The sequence below is a fragment of the Falco naumanni genome, chromosome 8 (assembly GCF_017639655.2).
Source record: "Falco naumanni isolate bFalNau1 chromosome 8, bFalNau1.pat, whole genome shotgun sequence".
Taxonomy (NCBI): domain Eukaryota; kingdom Metazoa; phylum Chordata; class Aves; order Falconiformes; family Falconidae; genus Falco; species Falco naumanni.
The window spans coordinates 29,768,608-29,789,847 of NC_054061.1; the positions used below are offsets into that span (position 1 = coordinate 29,768,608).

General features: G+C 41.1%; 1 protein-coding gene across 2 annotated transcripts in view; it reads left to right on the top strand.

The window, feature by feature from the left end:
• The window catches only part of TMEM163 (transmembrane protein 163), a 101,352-nt gene extending 80,112 nt beyond the window's left edge, over window positions 1-21,240 (top strand). For both annotated transcript variants that reach the window (XM_040603516.1, XM_040603514.1), the window contains 3 exons: window positions 13,909-14,020; window positions 18,500-18,641; window positions 20,089-21,240. In XM_040603516.1, coding sequence (XP_040459450.1) covers window positions 13,909-14,020; window positions 18,500-18,641; window positions 20,089-20,149 — 315 coding nt within the window. In that variant the 3' untranslated portion in view covers window positions 20,150-21,240. The remainder of the gene's footprint in view (window positions 1-13,908; window positions 14,021-18,499; window positions 18,642-20,088) is intronic.

Sequence of the window (21,240 nt, forward strand, 5' to 3'; positions counted from 1 at the left end):
TTTATTACTCCACTGACTTCGTTGTTTTATTTTTAATGTGGAAAAAATGTATTTTTGGATTGTATTTTTTTGTTTTCCAGCTCTTGCCCCCAATTCCAGAGCCACGTATGAGTAGCAGGAATGGAACAGGTGAGGGGAGCATGCTGGGTGAAAGAGCTGGCTTCTTGACTGGCTCATCATGGAGCATCACAAAGGGCTTTTCTCCTGCTCTCTGCTTTCTTTTCGTTATGAAAGCCAGCCCCTACCTGGCTTATAGAGCAGCTCTCCCCAGCGGCCTTTCTCCCAGCTCTGCTCTGTCCTGTCCTGCTTTGCTTCCTTTCAGTACTGGGTATTAAATTCCCTGACCTCTACTCATCCAAACCACTCCTCACTGGGAGAGCCATTTGGCAATGGTTCCACTCCCAGAAAATTCTTCATAATGTGCTCAAACAAAATGAGGCTTCAGTTCAGTTTTTGTGTATATCACCTGACTTGGAACTTTTGTATTCAGCCTTCGTGAAGTGTGGTCTATTTGCAAATGTGTGCAGACTTCCACATCAGGGCTTCGCCCTGCCAGGTACCGTTCTCAGCACATCACTAGAGATAACCTAAACTCCTGGCTTTCAACCAGGAGTTGGAGGCAGAGCTGGAAAAACAAGCCAAAATGGAATTCCAGCTTGTTACCCACTGTTGGCAGTGCAGATGATGTACTGGGTCCTGTGCTCTCATGGAACTTCCAAGAACCTGGACTACTACAGAAATTTATTTTCAGTAGTTTAGTGGGATTTGGGCAAAGATGGGTAGCATAGCAAAAGCCCATTAACTAATGAATTACTGAGTTGCAGCCAGGTGCATAGTTTGACTGCAGGTGATTCACATTCTCTTTGCATTTCACTTTTTTCCTCTTTTCCAGCCTTCATGATTTACTGCCTCCTCAGCTTTGCCAGCGTAACAGTACATGTAGCTGTTCACCAGCCTGGTTCTGTCAGAATGATCTAGGTTAGCTTAAACACTTTTAACAGTCAGTTCTTAAACTCGACCACAACATTTTGACAGAACTGGGTTAAGGAGTGAGCATGGATGCTATTATGCCAGTAAGGTTGAAGATCCTGTAGGGGAGACACTACATGATGGATGGCCAGCTCGAGGACAACCTCTTAACTTGGCTGTACCCGAACAGTGCCATCTGGCTACAGTTGACTCTGTAAAGCAGAATTAAAATAAGAAGGGAGGCTGCAATGATGATTAAAACACCCATTTGGTAAATTTGTGCGAGTGTAGATCAGATTATTTTGGGTGTTGCAGTCTAATTCATTGTGGACAAATGCCCTAATAATTCCAGCAGTAGGAGTAAAAGTTTAAAAGGTGTCATCTATATCTCACTCTTCCATCATTACGGGTACTGTCAACAGGTGAAGGCTCGGTTTCTTACATGGGGAGAAATGTCTCCTATTTGCAGCATCAAAGTTATTTGTAACTTGCAGATCTGTGGTACTTCCTCATTTTGAATTTTTGAAATACATTTACAGCAGGAAAAAAACCCGAAATCAGCAGGTATTCCTGAAACAGAAAATCCCATTACATTTTGAGTGTCCTTTAAGAGTAATTTGTACAGATGCCTTTTGTCACAGACTGCTTTGGATTCAGGCTTCGGTGCGCTGAAACTGTGTCAAGTAGGTGAAAGTTAGGGTGCATAGTGCTAACAGATGACACGGTATCAGGATAAACAGGTGATCATGTTCCTGTGATATTGCACTGAGTGTTCTTGCAGGGTTAAGCACTTAAGTACTACCAACAGTTTGAAAGATGTATCTGGCAGGCACAGGCTGTGGCTGACGAGTGGTAGGGTAAAAGCCACATGCACACATGTGAAGGATTTTCATACCCTGCAATTCTGTCTGGAAAGTAGATTAGAACAAGGGATGAAAAAATGGTACTTCTGTTCGGTGTCTCTTAAATGACATGGCAAGGATTCTCATTTTAAAGTCCTTCAGTACAACTCACTGTGGGAAACTGATTCAGTAAGAGTTGCACGACAGGTGTAAACTAAGAATAACACTGAAAAATGAGGAGGACAGCATTACTGCACCAAGTCACGGACAGTGAGGCATTATGCCTAGGAGTTGCTACATTACAAATAGTGGGGGGAAAAGGGTATTGTTTAATGGAATCCTTTTCAGTTGCTCTAGCTGTGCCTGAATCTGATTTTCTGTTTGTGTAATGCTCCCTTAGCTGCTCTGTGTCTCAGCAGAAATAGCCATTCTTTCCAGTGCTGATGGGGCGTGTTCTCAGCTCATCTGCAGCAGCCTGGCAGTGTCATTGTTGTCTTAGCAGAAATGAAATCTGGTCAAGTTAAATCAGTAAGGGGGAGAAGTTTCTGCCTCTGCTCTCTTGTCTAGGGTGCTGTCTTCTCCTTCTTGGACCACAAATGAACTAATTGCTAATGATACTAATTTCTGTAATATCTTGCCATGTAGTTTAGCTGTAGTGTATGAACATACATGGAAAAATAATAGAACAGTGTTTTCTGCTAATGGCTTTTTACATAGCAGTGAAGTATCCAGTTCTGCATCAAAATAGTGACCTGAAATATTTTCTGACTGTGATTTCTGTATTACTGGGATTTCATATCAGTGTGCTACTCTGACACCAGGGAAGTATCCTTGTGGTAAGCCAGAACAGAACATTAAGACCAAGGAAAGGTAGCGTAACTCCATTGGTCTCCCAAACTGGTATAAAACTAGGGTGAAGAGCTCTGCACTAGATTAAGAGGACGTATGCCTCAGCACATTTCACATGTGAGTCATAGGTGCATGATTTTTTATTTTTTTTTACAGTTTATATCTCTATTTGTCTTTCTTGAAGCAAAGGGCATTGATGATTTGGGTACTTTTTGAAGCGTCTTGTGAAATTTTAAATTTTCGATTTTAAAGGAGATAATGTGGCTAAAACACAAAGCTAGTATTGTCAGTCTCAAAGACAGAAGTGGTTTGGAATGCATTGCTCTGCTGTTCGTGGGGGATTCATGATAAATGTAATGTTAGTGTAGAGCAGCGTGGCTGACTGCATCATTCTCAGAACTGTAATGTCTCTTCCACCTCATCATTTGTGGTAAACTTGGGTGACTTTGTCAGAGTTGAAAATTGGGAGCAGTTATAACTTCTCTGAGTTCATTTTAATTTGCATAAGTTTTGGAGAAAATATTATGATATGGAGAGTTTAACTTCAGAAATGAAACTGATCAAGCAATTAGGTATCTGCTTGCTAATGGTAAGGTGCTATAATTAAAATCCCAAAAGCATAGGCAGTAGCTTCTAAGTAATTCTGGATCAATTATACAAAGTTCATTGTCTTTCTTGTTGCACATAAGATACATCGGTTACATATCTGTCAGTTCTTAATATGCATGTAGTAAGAAAGATACTTCCTTGGAAGGAATTTGTGAGGTCTTTAATGTAGCAATTCCATTGTTCTTGAAGCGGATCTTAGAAGAGTCGCTTTCATGACAATACTACTGATAAGAAAGCATATAAAATTCACATGAGTAAGGAATAATTTTAAATGCTTTTTCAGATGTTTTGAGCACGTATTTTCTTCTACTTATGGGGATGTTTAGAAATGGGATACTTCAGTATCATTGTCATTTTATATGATGATTTCAGCTGCAGGTCTGATGATCCTCACCAGGATTTGGAGAACCAGAAGAATGATAGGCTTACGCATTAATATGTGTAATAAATGGCATAACCAGCTCAACTACCCCATCCTGTAAGGGACTTAAATGCCCACAGTTTCTTGTTAGGCTGGAGAGAAGAGCTACTTAATTTACAGGACAGGAGCTCAGGTTTAGCTCAGTCAGGTATTTTTCGGTCACATGTTTGAATTCTCTTTTATTTCATGCTGAATTTTGTTGAAACACCGTGAATGATACCACTCCTGATCTGCACTGGCCTAGAAGAGAGGACAGTTAGAGCTCCTGACTTTCTGCATTTCTGAATACTGCTTCTGCCTTTCTTTTCTGCTTTTTTTTTCCATTTTACCTCTTTCTCAGTTGAAGTAAAAATCAGTAATAAGTACTGTATGTCACTACACATGCTTTCAGCACAGGCAGTGTTTTTTGCAATACTTTTTATGCTTCAAAACCCTGGGAAACACAGAAATGATGTATTTCTCCTTTTCGTTCCCTTGCTTGATATGCTAAGGTCTGTAGTTAACTTTGAAATAGCCTGTAAGGCAGGATATGAATGACTAGGTGAGTTAATTCTTAAAAAATACGGATAAGTTTAATGCTAAGAGTTTGTCTAGAATTTTGATTGCTGGTAGTGTGTGTCTTTTCTATATGCAACAGCAACTGCCGCCATACTGGGTCAGGCTAAAGGCTCATCTTTGGTCACCACTGACTTTCTTCGTACCTTTTTTTTTGATTTTATCTCCATTTTTAGATGGGGAAGCCTAAAGAGTCCACAGGATTCAAGGTGTAGGTGTCACCAGGGATTTTTACAATATGTTCATTTTGGTGAATTCCTATTGAGCACTGTATGATTTTTTTTTACATAACTTTTTAAGTGTGGATTCCATCTTCTGCAGAACACCGAGTTCAGAAATTGTCACTGTTAGGTAAACTTAGGGTTTTCCCTGTGCACAGTGATTTATATTTATATTATAATTATAAAGAAGCTTGCCCTGAAAATGACATTTTGTGTCAGAAGAGATAGCCAGTGAATTAATTATACACTTACTATATAATTCTGCATTTGTGTTAATTACACATTACTTACTATCACGGGGAAAAGTTTTTTTTTTTTTCTAGTAATTGAGATATATATTAGTCCTCAGAGGTTAAGATACAATCTCTTGTGCTAGTGTTTTCAATGTTTGCAGTATAAAGTAGTGTTTTCCAACAACCGATCCATAGAATTGTATTGTTTATTGAGCTTTAAAATTAATTAAGTCATTAATTATAGGGTTTGGTGATAAAGTAGATGTGGGAAAAATGTTGCAACTAATGGGATCCGTTTGTCTAAAAAGTCTGGAAACTGCCAATATTGAATATATGCAGTGAGAAGTGTAATGGATTTTTTTTCCTTCCACATTTTTGAAGCTTTGGACATTACTTCTAGTGAGCATTAGAAGATGTAGTATGGGTCTCTGATTTTTGGGTAGAGGAGTAAATGATGAGAATAAGGCTTTCATTTCCCTTCCAGAGAGGATCTGTCTGTCATGTAATCTTACCTTGAATTTGCAGAGATGCTTCATTTTCCTTTGGAGGCAAGTTTGTGTGTGGGTGTGTATGTAGACGCAGTTTCTGTGTGCATCAACACACACACGCAGGTTCATTCTTCATCGAGCCGTGACCTCCACTCTCATTTGCCTGAAAATATTTTGAATTAAAGCTCTCTTATTTTATGATGTGATGACATTTTCCACTTCTCTTGGAGCATGTTGGTTTTAAAGGAAATCTTACTGTTTCTCTCATAGCGTATAGCTAGGATGCTTAGATATTTGGGTAAGATTTCCTGTAAAAAGTGGGCACACTTGTGCTGTGTAGGACCTATACAGTGCCCCCAGCCCTTCCCAGAATTTTTAAGTGGCAATGTCTTAGACTTTCTGTGCAATGCTGTACAGTGGATCTGCCCAAACACTATGCATATGTTTGCAATGAGGAGCAGCTCTGAACGTGCTGCTGCACACCTGGAAGACTTGAAAAAACATGGAAAGATAACAAAATTCAAAGAAAACAAACTTCTTACAGGAAAGAGAAATGTACCATTAATGTGTGGGAACGTTACAGCTACAAATTCCACTTCTTTCTGTGGTGTTCTTCTACTTTCTGTATAGTTATGAATTTCTTATATAGCTCTTACTCTTTATTCTTTGAGGGTCTGCTTCAGCACGACATGCTGTAGTTATTTCAGTTTCATATCGGTGACCCCTGAGGAAATATTTTTCACTGATCAGATCTTTCTCTTCCCCACCTTCTTTTTCTTTGTTCCTAATATGCTTGCTGGAAGTGTTAGAAGTAGTAGGCCAGCTGCTGTTCTTTCTGGGTTGTTTGGAATTAAGATTTCTGATAATTTTAGCTGTTGTACGATACACCTGACTTAAAAAGCTAATCAGTATTTGGCATTTTTAATACAAAACCTTAATCGTGTTTACTCTTCCACTTAACTTTAAATGAGTATTTCTCAGATCATGTAATTTAAGGGCTTTTTTTTTTTTTTCTGCAATGCTGAGTCTTGAACCTAAAATAGAATCACTTCTTACTGGCTCAGAAATCATTTACTATGGGTTTTTTTCACCCTAGATGTCAGATTCAGAATACTTCCCCTATTGTTACTCGCAGCAGTTGTTCTTTAACCTATGTTAGCTGTAATAAGATAATTCCCACTAGGAAAAGGAGTTACCATTCCTTTATTGATGTTTCAGGGAGCTATATCCACAGCCAGTACTGACCCTGAGGATTTGGTATGCACGTATTTCATTGCAAATAAGGAGGAACAGTGATATTGCATTTTGTTGATGACATCACGCTTGGATTTCTGTGTAAATTCTAGTGACTTTTTGGATGTTTTGTTAATACATTGAGAAAGGAGTTTAAAAATGAACTTAGGCATAGGTTTTCAGCCTTGTTTTGTGGTTGCATTTGCTAGTGTTAATGCTTGCCATCTCCCTGATAAAAATCCGTTTTCATTTGCCGCTTTACCTTCATGTCATGACTTCATGTCAATTACTATACATTCTCGGATAGTATGAATACAATTTAACTGTAGATGATGTATTTTATTTTGACTGTTTCCACAAAAAATTTGCAAGCCTTTTCTTGTTTATTAAAGAAGGCTAAAAAAGCCCAACCCAGCCACACTGAGAATGACTGTTTTAATTTCACCTGGGGTTGTAAATCAATATCCATTTACTATTCAGTTACTGCTTGCATTTCCCTAGGTGATAGTATAACACATGTAATGTCAATGCAGTTTGGCATTTGTCCTCATTAGTATGGCAAAGGACACATTTTTTTGCAAGAGTAAGCAAGCATCATGCCGTATTTCTGACATTTCCTGCAGAACAAAGGAAAAATGTCATCAGTTTGTGTACAAAAGACATGCGCCATCTGATATGGTGCTTCCAGTGCTTTTATAAATGAAATAATTTGAAAGGTTAGGCCGTGTGTAATTCTGTTGTATGCTATTGATTACAGTTGCAATGGGAAGATAGGGGTGGCACAGGGTAGCTTTGAGCTCTAATTTATTTACTAATTTAATTGTTTATAACAAATACATCATAAATATATTAATGTCAGCAGTTGAATTATAGGTCAATAGCAATATAGCAAAAATGATTATATATACGTAATATATTCCTTATGCGTACTTCCCTATATATTACTAATCTCTCATAAGTTATATATATGTCATTTATTGCTTACCATTTCAAATCAAAGTACCATTAGAATTCTGTTTTATAATTGTTACCTATTACGTATGATTTGGTGGTTTGGTGTTTGGCCTTAAACAATTAATTTAACCCTAAAATACACATGCTGCTTACAGGTTGGTGAGAATGTTGTGGATACTTGAAGTAGCTGGTAAGCCAGGGTTAGGAAAAACATCTGTGACACTTCACTCTTAGTTCAAGTGATTGGTGGGAAGTCTTGTGCTCAGACTTTACCACACACTGATAAGAAATAAATGTTGACAACTTTGGTAGGATCTGTGAAATGTATTGCTGGTCTCAATCCCCTACTGATGGGGGAGATGTCAGTCTCACTAGGGAGACACTTCCAAGGGTGGACAAATACCATTTAAAATTGTGGTTTATAGCTCTTTGAAGCTAAAATGATGTAGATGAATTCTGGGAAAACGGGAGGCATGAGTGATTGTAGAATTTCAGGCAGACCCTTTGCAGGGATCCTAAGGTCACCAGAGATCTCTGGAGTCCACAGCGTGTCGGTTCCCGGCCCTGGAACCCCCACCGTGGCATTCAGCACACCCTCTTTGTTATCTGTTTCTTGAAGAAGTGTTCTGCGCTGTGGAATTGCTCTGTCACAGCTCTTCAGCACCAAAGGTACATGTTTAAACATTCATAAGTTTTCTTTTTTTTTTTTTTTTTTTTTTTTTTTTTTTTTTTTTTTTTTTTAGTACTAATAATAGATCTTTATATCTCCATGTGAAGAGACTGTCTTCTGCTTTCTGCTTGAGTCAGGCACAGGGCTGTCGCTTTGTTTTCTGACAGTAAAGTGCAATTAAAACCCTTATCCCTTTTGAAGTTAGCTGGTGAGAGAGACCCTCTGGCTTCCCAGAAGCTCCCTCTAGACTGATTACATAAACTATTACTTGGGAGAAAGTGTGACAGAGAATTGAAACTTTATTTTTAAAGCATTTATATTAGAAACATCTCTGTTACTATATATATAAACATAATCCTTCAGGGGAAGAGGAGGGAAGCCAGTCAGTCCTTTTTGGTTAAGTAACACACTCTGCAGAGGTGCTTTTAGCCACTGTGCCCAGATGATGTGAGAGCCGCCGAGGGACCTGGCGGAGTGCGAGGCAGTGGAAAGCGTGTGAAGATGGGGATGGGGAGCAGGGTGCCAGCAGGCCCTGGCAGGTGCTGGGGAGGATGGTGACCAGTCACCTGGACGGAAGAAGGGCCATTGTTGGGACCTGTGAGACAGATGGTGAGTTGCAGAGATGGACAAAATTAATATTTAATGACACAAACTCAGCTCAGTTTGGGCTAGCTAGCCATGATGTCGCTCCTGCCAACAGCATCTGTAGCGTTCCAGAAACGCGTCCCTATCTCAGCCAAGATAAGCAAGGCTCAGCAGAGAAAGGTACAACATCATGAGACACCAGTTTCTCTGGGAAGGGAAAAAATGGCATGAAAAAGGTGGTACCAGTAATTCCCAGCTCCTGCGGGACCGGGGAGGTAATTCAGCCTTTGGCTGGTTTACAGAGGAAGCTAAGGAGAGGGCAGAAGAGTGGAAAGCTGAAGCTGTTGTAGGGTGGGCAAAGCAGCTTGTTTTGGGATCGCACTAGGATGAGCTACCAAGGAGGGCCGGAGAGGAGGACCACACGTAGCTTTTAGTTATCATATTGTATGTGTTGTGACCGCTGGGGAGGAACACTCAACGTGCCTTCTTCCTCCCATACCGATGAATACCTTTTAATCAACACTGTACACTTCAGGTGAATTGAAAACACTTTTACAAACCAGAAGTGGAAGTGAAAGGACTATAATTAAAGAAGAGGGGCGGAGGGGAGTTGGTAGAAATAATATATGAAATCAGGGCAATTTTTTCGGGTCAGAATTAGTGAGATGCAATCTAGGAAAAGATTAGGAGTGCAAATCAGCTGAAATTTAGTTACTGGTCTGGGAATTGGGTGAAAATATCTCTATCTAATAAGCCAAGCACTGAAGCATCCCCTGCGGCTTTTTTTTTAATTTCTACAACAGATTCAGAAAGAGATCGAAGTCACAACATCATCATCAATACATTTTCCTTAAGCCGTAAGATCACTGCTGCTTTCGGTGAAATCCCTGAAAGCAGGGACGGAACCGTTGTCGTGTTTTTTGAAGACTCCTCAGCCGCACCGGTGGGGACAATGTGTACGGATGGTGTGGAGGACAGCTGCCTGCTGGCTTCTATTATTCTTTTCTTAGGGCTGAAAAATGAGCTTTCTTCTGGGAAACTGTCACAACATAAAATCTTGCATAAAATAAGTCTTAAACAGGGACATTGTAGCTGTTAAGAGTAATGAGGTGGCAGTCCAGGATGGGCACCTCGCTTTATGTACAGTGCTGCTTTATACATGAAGCTATCTAATAAGATATATGTGTCCTTTAATTAAGGTCTCATGTACTGTGTAGTAGTAATGAGGGAATATGATGAAAAGAAACGGAAAAGGAAAGGGGTTTATTTACCACGCTGAGAAGCCTTTATCATATGGAAATGATCAGAATTTAAATTTTTATCATCTGTCGCAATTTGCTGCTGCTTTAATTAAAATAACACTAAGGACGTGTACAGTGAGTCTGGCTAGATGTGCTTCGTGCTCTTAATGATCAGATGGGAAGGCCAGGGGTACAGAGAGGGCAGGGCTGCGGGAGGATCCGGAGGGAGATGGTGCCAGATGGCCAGGCTTATTTTATTAATTTAAATCTCCATTATGGCTTCTCTTTTCTTCATTTCTCCAAAGGATGAGTTAGTTTAATGGGAATCATTTCACAGCCACAGTATGACGCGTTTAACTCTTTGGAGCCCATGGCAGTGCAGCAAAGGGCATGTGTCAGTGGGGTGTTCCATCGGCCGGCCGCCTCCCCGCAGCCCCAGCTCCAGCCCGGGTGCTGAGCCCACAGCAGCCCTCCCTCAGGTAATTTGTTGAATCCCGCTGTCCTAAACCTGGTCCAGCTTCTGATCATTACAACAAAGCAGTGGCAAGGCTGCGTTTGGAGCTCTGACCTCCCTACCGCCTCACCTGCTCGGGCATCCTGCCGCAGGGGCTGTCCAGGCTGCTGGGCTTCACCAGGTGTCGTGGGCTGATCTCTCATATCTGCAAAACCGTAGTAGCGAGTAGCCTTACTCTTCTTCCAGCTCTTGGGTGCCAGAAAGCGTAGCAAAGTAGTGAGGAAAGCGAATTGAAACCATTTTTTCCCTCCCCTTCGGTTTTGCCTTCGTGCGCGGAGCGCTGGGTTACCGCGGTGTCTGGCGCCGCCCTGTGGCTATTGCGAAAAGCCGCACGCAGCTGGAGATGGTCATTTTCGCTATTATTTAGATTCAGGGATTTAGAGATAAAAGAAAGAATATTGCCTGCTCAAAAGCTGTTTGGCACAGTCTAAAGCAAGAAACCGCTGAGGCATTTGTGTTAAGAGCAGGATTTTTTAATTTCTTCCCTTTCTGTGTTTGCTGTGATAACAAAGGAGCTTTGATTTTTCAGGTCTTCTGTATCAACAATGCTTGTTGGATTAGTATTAGCAACAAAATGAGCTCGTCTTCTGTGATTCAGTGAAAAAAACCCGCCAAACTCGGGAATTTCTAGTTCCTGAGTCCTTGATAAAAAGCCTGTTTATTAATTCACTTTATGAACTGATTCAGAAATCTGTATCACATATAAATCATTCTTGGGATTCCAGTAAAGTAAGTAGACTAATGTTGATCACAGCTGTATAGCTGGAACCAATAGCAAGATACATTTCTACATACCGTAGGTTTAGCGACACGTGCAGGAAAAACCCCTCAATTTACTCCAAAGATCTGTAGTACCTGCCATGGCAGGAAAAAACCAAACCAGCTCCAAATAATGTGCCATGCCAAAGGTGAAACTTTGCACTATAACACAGGGAATAAGACATAACCTTTCCATGATTCTGTATTAATACCTGGACTTTTGAACTTCTGCATTGATACTTCTCAAAATCTCTGGTGTTGGAATTTGTAGTTTTTTCCAAATGATGTGAATTTGTAATTGCCTCCAGATCTATCCGCAAGAATTTCATAGGTATAGAAAAATGCATTTTGTCAGCCCAAGGCTGACAGTAACATAACTTTTGATAGCAAAGTAATTTATGCTGCCACTTCCACTGGGTCTGCAACGTTCAGTTCTGTGCTCATGACAAAGCTTGTGCTTCGCTGAGGAGGAAGACGAGTACATCCCAGGGATGCCTGGGAGCCATCAGTAAGCTTTTGGAGAGTTGTTTGGGTGGTGATGAAATAAGAGGTGTCATGTAGTCATTGAGCATTGGCAAGTAAGATTCAGGAGAAACATGGTGTCGAACTGTTGATTATTCCAGTGAGCCCTCGGCCGACACACACGTTGCCTGGGGAAAGCTGGGGCTAGCCATGGGCCAGTGCGCGGCTGGGAGCACAGCACGTTTACACACCCCTTGGCATTGCTCCTTTCATCCGCTCCTCGCTCAGTTTTTAGTGAGCGGGGGGCCTCCATGCTCTCGAGAGCATCGGGGGCGGGTTTGCTTGCCATGCTTACTGGGAAGCTCGTGTTCTGTCTGGTAGTGTGGGAGTGGCACCGACTGCTAACGCGGCGGGCTGGGATGGGGGTGGCGAGGCTGATGGAGTGTGTCATTTTGCTTCATACTATTCTGAAGTCTTACATGTATGCTGTATGTTAGATATTAGGTAAAGTATCTAATAAAATATTAGATGAGATTAGATTAAAATCTCAAAACCAATGAGAATTTGTCAGGCTATGAAAATTAAGTCCTTGGGCACGGTAAATACGCGTTTTTGAGAAAGATGCCCAAAAGTCAGAGGCCTGAATTTGACAAAGATCTCAAATTTCAGGTGCCTTTTGCAAAGCTTATCCAGAGTTCTGGAGCTCTGTTGTCATTTCAGATCTTCTGAAGGCTCCCAGTGTCCCTTGCTAGGCTGACGGCAAGCAAATATTCCTAGTCCTTCCTTAGCCCTTCCTTAGCCCTCTGAAATTGCCTGGGAATTTTCCAGTCATTTTGTTAGAATAGTTTACAAATGCTTTTTGTCCTGCCTTTACCCAGTGCTTGAGTTGTGTGTTCTCACTGCTTCTATTTTACTCCCTTTCCCTTAGTGCATTTTGTCTTAATAGTCAATATCATACCAGGACTAGAGTGAATGAGCTCATGACTGAGAGCAGACAAAGTAGACTTTTAAAATTATATTACCTAAAAAATTGTATACAAATATATTGAATGTTTTATTTAGGGATGTGAGTACATTATACCAGTAATCTAATTGTCGACATCTTCCTAAGCAGCTTTCAAAACCATTTTTAAAATTTCTTTGGGTTTTCAATTGCTGCTAAAATAATGAAAATGGATGGAGCTGATGATGAATCATCATGACAATGTTTACTATCAATGGGGATTTTTGCCAGAGTGTTTTAATCAGTAACAAGTTCCCAATGGCACTGGCCCACTTAGACCTGTAGACTGAAAAAAAAAATATTCTTGAGATTTCCTTTATTTGTACTGATACTGCAACAGCTTAAATTAAAACTTCTATTAAGAGCAATAAATTAACCTATTTCAAAGCTCTTTGATTAGATGGCAGACAAGCACGCTAAAAGCTCGCCTGGGGTTTCCTGCCTTGCCTGTGGGCTGATGTACCTGGGGGGAGAAGGCACAGGGACTCCCTTTAGGCACCTTGCTGCAGTGCCAGTGTTTCGGCACCCAGGAGTGTTTCCTTCCACCCCAACCAAACCCAAAATCGTCAGCAGAAAGTGGTAGGTGCCTCCAGATGACCCTTTAGAGAATGTGTGTGAAACAGTAATGAGTTACTTTGCCCTATGTAGACAGGCAGCTCTGGGTCAAGTTGGGGGAGCCCATGTTACACATTCAAATTAAGCAGCGTGGGTTTTTCTGTAGCTGTGAAATGAAAGTCCATGGGAAATCTGTTTTCTAAGAAAGAGCTAAACTTGACTTTGCACATCAGTACCAGGAGTCTTACGGATATAGCTTGGACCAGACTTTGTCTCAGAAGAAGGAAACCAAACAAAACCAAAGCAAGCACAGAATCAGAAACAATATTAAGTGGTTATTTCTCACAGCAAAAATCAGCTAAGGTTTGGTAAGTGGGGTTCAGCCCTCAAGCCTTTATCCTGCATGCGGGGGCTTAGTGACTGATTGCATTAGGCATTAGATTACTTGGCAGTCTGCAGATGCATAACCTCCTGATGCTGAGGAGTTTGGGTCAATTCAAATTTTTTTTTTCGTTGGAACCATCATCAATTATATTTGCAAAAGCAATTACAGATGGCAGTATAAACAAACTAAGCACCAGCTGTCTTGGAAGTCATAACTCAGGAAGTCTTTCTCAGGTTGTATACTTCAGTGGCACAAATAATTGCATGATAACTAGAACTATTTGTCTTCTAGTACTATTTGTCTTCTAATATATGGGGCGTGACCAGAAGACATACTAACATCTGACATTTTTTCTTTCAGGATGATTTTCTGTATAGTGTCTCCGTTTTAAGTGGAATCCTTTGCACTGTCTTGGCAGTAATCAAATTTATGCTGGGAAAGGTCCTTACAAGCAGAGCGCTGATAACCGATGGTGAGTGTGAAGTTGGTCCTGCTGCATTTATAGACTCTTCCAGGGACTGTTGTTGAAACAATTGATAGGAGTGACAGCTGTGAAAGAGCGTTGAAATAAGGCAGCCACTGGGAAATGGGAAAAAAACCCCACCTGACACCCTAGAATAGTCTGTGGTACTACTAGGCTCTTGCATAAATACCTCGTTTGAAATGGTGGAAATTTCTGGTGGAAGTCGAACTGGATAGTAAGCAATAGTAGGGAGTTAGGGATAGAGCACATAGTAAATTAGGTGTGTATTAGTCAGAGGTTAGACTACAGAAGGGGGATATAACACCAAATTCTATAAGTTTGGTTAAGTCACATCTAGCTTCGCTGCCTATGCCAGCTAAACAATTTCATCCCTACAGCTAGAACAGCTGCAGAAAATGCCACCCTGCCTTGAGCAGGAATTGCAACCATCATTCATACATAGCTTCTGAAGGCGTGATTTGCCACTGCAGTGCTTTTCCTGCCACTCAGTAGAGCTGGTGGAGCATCGCATGTGTAAAACAAAGCCTTTGCCTGCCTACCGCCCTACGCTCCTCCGGCCCTGCCCGAGGTGGGCACAAGGTGAATCTCGGCCCCTCGCTGCCGCTGCTGTGTTGGCTCAGGTGTGTGGCGCCTGATGGTGGCTGCTTTTAAAGGTATGTTTAAAGGCACGTTTAAAAGCAGGTCCAGAGACGCCTCTTACTGACAAGGCTCAAGCTTGAGAATCTTCAGAAAGCCCCAGGGATCAGCTCTGCAAACAGGTGAGGCCACAGTGATGGCAGATTTCACGGCGCCCTACAAATCTCTAGCAGCTTTATCTGCAAGCGCAGGACAGTTTGAAGTACTTGGTAAACATACACAGTAGGGTGTTAATGATTCATGGGTTGTGGTACATAAATAATTTTACTCTGCTAAATATTTCACTTTCAGGAAATTTAATTTTCAGCTTACTCTGGGGATACATACAATTATTTTAAGTAACTTAAACATACTCAAAATCTTTTTTTTGGTGATATGTGATAATGTATTATGCGTATTTATGTCATCCCACTTATATAAATACTTCATGACTATTTATATTTTAAACAAAATAAGAAATGGAATCAGAACAGCAGTGCGGGGGTTACAACTAAGCCACTGCCTCCCTGCGTTTGTGATTCTCTCCCAACAGCCCATGCTGTTCAGTGATATTATTTTTTACTATAGACTCTGACACCCTAGACATTTTGAAACGGAAAGATCTCCAACCTGCAAAAAGGATTCTGGAAAGGATCTTGGGAAGGATCCTGGGAAGGACAGACCAGTGAGTCTGACTTCCTTCGCTGTCAGCGTGTGAGACATGTTGACCATCGCAGAACTGTGGCTGGGCAGGCAAATGATCAACCCTCCCTTTAAAAAGATGTAGCTTGTTTTTGAAACAGAGCAGTTTTTTCAGACAAAATATTAGCTGAGAAATTCCTGAATAACTCTAGCTCTGAATTGGTCTTCTGTATGGCTTCCCCCCCCCCCCCTAATTACATCCTTGTGCTAATTATATTGCTTCTGAGCTGGAGATTGCTCATTCTTTGATTAAAGAAATTAGGGAATAAAGTATACAATTACCTCAGTCTGGTTTTTATCTCTCTTTTTCTCTCCTTCAGAACTACTTTAGAAAATGTAGGAGGATGATCTTACCATGTGTGGTTAAATATCTTCTTTCACAAGATATATTTACATATATACTTGATTTATTAACAATCGGGAGGAGACAATGTGATTCAGCAGCTGAGACAGATTTAGCACTCCCTTGCATCTCTTTTTTTAGTGTTTTCTGTTTCCTGCTAATTTACCTCCTGCGATCACTGGCTGTAGACCAACAAACTGTTTTGAGTGACAAGAGCATACATTTTTCTTCCTGAAAAATAGGTTTGTTTTCAAAACAGCAAATTTTCTCTCATACATGTCAACCTCTATTAACAATTTTTTAAAGAATAATTTTGTTTTAGGCTAGGGCTTGACAACAATCTCTCTTCAAAGCCTGAATGTATGAGTCCTAATAAGGCACAATGTTCTTTGTACAAATTGTTTATAGTGAAAGCTCATGGCCTTTTGGATAATAAACCCAGCCATTTCCTATCTTGAATTTTGTAACATCCTGGAGAACAAACGCAGATATGTGAAGGTTAGGGGATGTCAGCTGACTTTTCTGTAGGTTTTAGATACCTGCTTCCTTCCTGGATTTAGCCACCCGTTTTCTCCTGTGCCAGCCTTATGCACAGAACATGGTGTCTGGGTCAGTACCTGCTGCCGCTACACGATTCCCTGCCACACTGGCAAAGAAAGGTTGAGCTGAGGGACAGTCAGGAAGAGAAAACCATTTCCTTTGTAAGTAGCTTTTAGATCATTTGGAACCATCAGCCAATAATGGCAAGAAAATGTGTGGGATTTTTTGCGTGTCATGCTGATGGATTCTGACTTAAGTTGGAGCAGGGGAAGTAACACTGGGGTAAAAATACAGTTCATTAATTTACACGTAATATTCTTTATATATACACACAATCAATATGTATTTCATTGACATGTATTAGCAGTATATTTCCTGGAAATAAGAAAGGATCAGGATTCTTCTAGACTAGAGTGTTGACGGAGTAATTTTGTCTGTATTGGTTTAACTATACGGTATAATTAATCCAATAATTAGGCATTTACATGCAACGCCTGTGGTTCCAATTGTAGAACACACTGCCACAGTCCAATAAACCCCCCCAACCTCCTTTTCTTTGCAGGACTGGAAGCCTAAAACCTTTGTAAGCTCCGTTCTGCTACAGACTTGCTATGTAACACGTGCTTTTCCGTGCCAGGGTTTCCTTTGCATTTAAGTACCTGCTGACAGGGAACTGGTGAATCTTATGTGTATAAACTATTAATATTTGGATTGTTTCAGCCATAGGGATACATGGGGAAGGTCAATTTTTAGCTACCTCTTTCAGAAAGAGTGTGATTTAGGTGAGGACTGGATGTGAGAGGACTGGATCAAAGGAGACATTCCGGAGTTAAGTGTCATGTATGTGGTTGTTGGCAGTCATGGGGAGAAATGGAAATTAACTGGCTAAGTACTGTAAGCAGCAGCTGACTAAAGTTGACTCACCAAGCAATATAGAATATTGCAGGTTTGATTTTTTATTTGTTAACTAGGTTTTTTATATATATCTGTATCTATCTTATATCTGTATTATCAGTGATGACTTTTGTTTTAGCTTTTTGTTGAACAGTGATGTCTTTGGGGCTCATTGAAGGGGAAAAAAATCAGAAAAAGGGAATTTGGGGGAAGAAAAATGAACACAAGGGATGACTTAACCCCCTCCCCCCAACCCTATAGCCGATCAAACAAGAGTTGAAGGAAAAAAGGCAGTAATTATTCCAAAAACTCTGGGAGAATTTTGAAGGGACAATCTTGGAGACAAGAAAGGGGGTTTAAAAAAGAATGAGGAATCTAAAAGGATGGTGATAAAAATTGTGACTAATAGAGAGGAAGCTCCAGTGATATGTCTGAGGCATAAACAGAAAATATTCCTACAATTATCCTGTATGTCTTCCCTAATGCATTCAGCAGTATATGCAGCTCTAAGCTGTAGTGCCAAATACATGTAAATAAATACATGGAATGGGGTAAAAAGCTTCAAGAGGTCTTTGAAATGTTACTATGCAAACCCATTTTTCTTTTCATGAGCTCCTTGGGTATACTGGTCTCCAGTTTGCTCATTTTCAAAGACAGTGAGAGCCTTTGGGTAGCTCATGAAGTGGCCTTTCAAGTTCTAACTGGGGAGACTTGCACAGCAGCAACGGTACGTATATTACGAAGGGGTTCTTTGGAAAATAACGGGGCTACAGCAGTCATACTCAGGGCTGCAGCCAGCTGCTCTTCTACAACTCAAAGATACTTCATTTGTAATGATAAGCTACTAGAGAGGTAAGTGCTTGACTGTCAGAGTCGGTGTGGAGCAGGTCCAGTGTTTTGAAGGAATGTTGCTGTTTTGGAAAATCAGCATCAATTGATGGAAGCCCTATGAAATAAACAGCAGCTAGAAGTGGGATTTGCAACAAAACAGAGAATGGAAAAATTAGGACTGACCAAATCAAGACACACAGTACAGGGAAGTTAACGAAAGGTTATTTATGTCAGCCAGGACAAGGGACAGAGTTCTTAAACACCGGTCACACACCAACTATTCCGTGTTGGATTTGCTGAAGTGAGGCATGGCAAAGACTTTTGCCTAACTGCGTGTGAATGGGTGGCACTGCTTCCTCCTTAACACACTGCAAGAGCGCGTAGGTGCCACTGCGTAACCTCTCCCAAGGTCTGTGCTCCTCTCTGGTGGCACTGGTAATAACGCCTTGTCTCCCTGCAGGTGACCTTTACTTAGGTGAGTTGGTTAAAGCAAATTCCTTGAGATGTGCTTCTTCCTTTAATTATTTGTTTTCCCCTTCTAGGTTTCAACTCTCTTGTAGGTGGAATAATGGGATTTTCCATCCTTCTTAGCGCAGAAGTTTTTAAACACAATTCTTCTGTCTGGTATCTGGATGGCAGTATAGGAGTTTTAATCGGACTTACAATATTTGCCTACGGAGTCAAGTGAGTATCTCCTGCGAGTGGGTGTTTCAGTACGTGCGGCAGATGGGCTGTCTGTCTAAGGTAATAAGCCATAGCTCATACAGGCTTATATAATTCCAGTAAAATCAGCCGCTGGAATTTAATAGGCTGGCAGCCAGTGCTGAAGGAGAGGGGGTGGAAAGGGATAAAAAGATGGTGTGTCTCACATCAGTTGGAAAGAAACCAGGACTTAAAAAGTAATCGGAGTAGTTCTAGAAGAGTTTTGTATACTTGAATTGGGAAACACAAGGTTTGAACCTTGGATAGAATCGGTCCCTGTTGCTTTTATGGCAGATTTCTAAGCACTGTTTTCTCCAAAGTAAGTCTAGGTTAAATTAAAGATAATTTAATTGATGCCCAAGTTTAAAGAAGGATCTTGCTAGTGATTTCCATCCTAGCGCTACCTGATAGCAGCTTCTGAACTGAAGGTTAGCCAGTCCTGTTCCAAATGTTGGTGGTATTGAATTTTCAGGTGCTTTCTTGATGCATGAAACCAGAAATGGAATAAAATCAGATGAAGCTCTGACACGGGCTTCACTTGCTGCCACACTTTCCCTTGCTGCATGGAAACTAAGGGTTTTCTGGTTTATCCCTCTTTCTGCCATAAGGGGAAGGGGGACATGTAGCATCTTAGTTAATCGGAATTGCTCCAGTTGAGAAGCAGACCTTGGCCAGGCTGCAGTAAGCCGTCATCTGGAAGCTGTGTGGTTTTTTTCTTTAACCTTGGAAAATTAAATTAACATTTTAATGGGAAATACCATCCTTGGAAAAATCACTGTAATCACTATTTCCATTGTAAAACTAACTGTTCTGGAAAACCAGAGAGGCAAATCCTTACAAGAGTATTTATTCAAACAAATAGCATCAGAAACATTTTGTACAGCTGCTGAAACTCATGCTACGTACGTGCCACTGGTCTGCTCAACAGTGTGCTCAGCTGTGGTGTCACCAAGACACAGTGAAGGCTAAAACTAAATTCTGTTTAGGCAACTACCCGATTTTACAGTTTGGGAAAGCGCTGCAGTTCTCCTCTGCTGTTAGATACCTTCCTGCCGCAGCCTGGTGTGAAACGGGTTGCTACAACAGTCCCTTTCCTACGAATCCCTCCATGGTTTCTCCAGCCAAAAGTGAGTGCTGCTGTGCATTTCAGGTTCTCAGTGCAGCCTTGCTTCCAGGGTTGTTAAAGGAGAGCCCCTCTCCACGTGGTTTGTTTTACACTCCCTTTTGGGCAGAATTAATTGGTTTGTTTTACACTCCCTTTTGGGCAGAATTAATTGTGGGGTGGAATTAATTCTGCTCAGGAGAAAGCAAGATGAGGCTGTCACTACATGTGAGTTCTTTTGAGTCAATATTTATGGGGAAAGAGAACGTTCCAGTTCCAGGGCTTTCCTGTGTCTCTGCGTCAGCGCTCTTGTGTTCTCCTCTGCAGGTTGCTTATCGATATGATCCCGCGCGTACGGCAAACGCGCCATTATGAAATGTTTGAGTGAAGATCACGCCCTCTCCTCTGTAAGGACTGTAAGTCTACAGCATCGTACATTTTGGCAAGTGGTGCCAATGGTATTTTACTAAATATGCAGTTTGTTTCCCGTGGTCTGTTTTTGTTGAAGTTTGTTTTAATGGGAAATCTCTCTGTAAAACTGGCATATGTGCACACTGCTTGCAATTCAGCGAAACGGCAGCATTTGGTTTTTTTTTTTTTCCTCAAGTATGCTATTGATTCCTGTGACAATAGAAAACATGCAGTTCGCAGCTTTAACCCAGCTGCCATGTTGTATATTCCAGAGTGAAAGTGTTCTTAATGGTGTGATAAGCCTGTGGGTAAAGAAGTGCCAGTTTCAGATCCTGGGTTTTTCCCGCCATCCCCCCCGCCCCCAGGCCTGTATTTTCCCAAACACGTGCTGTAACAGAAGTACAATCCTTGCTCCCCTCCTCGGCTAACGGAGTATCCTGTGTGGAGTCTGGACACCAAGAGCTGTGTTGCTTAAAACACTTAACGCAGCTACTCCCTCCCGCTGGTTCAAATAGATGCACGGAAAGCGTAGGTACAAACCTTTCTGTGGTCAGAGAGACACCTAAATTAACTGAAACGATACCTCTTCAATTTAAATTCTATTTTTTCTTAACGAGACACTGTTCATAGCTTTGCATGCACCAAACAAGCACACACAGTATTACTGTACAGACCAAAGCCAAAAAGTCGTGCAAGGAAGAGGGAGCTGCCTGAGGAACGGGATTTTCATCTTCTATTATACTGTACGCAGATGTACCAGCGTGTGTGACTGTGGTTGCTCTGTAGTCTGACGATGGCACAGCAGTGGCTCGATCTCGTGGTGAGATATAGATCTATTTATTAGATTTAGATTGTCCTGTAAAGTGTTGCTCACCTTCCATCACACATCTTCTCTATTACTTACTTAATAGCAGATTAAATTATCAAAGAATCTTGACGTATAATCAATAAAACTGGTATCTATTTTATACAGTATCTGTAAGTAACATTTGAAAACTATTTCCAAAATGTATCATAGAACAAAGTCTTCCTGTATAGCAGCCTATTAAACTGGATTCTCTGGCTATA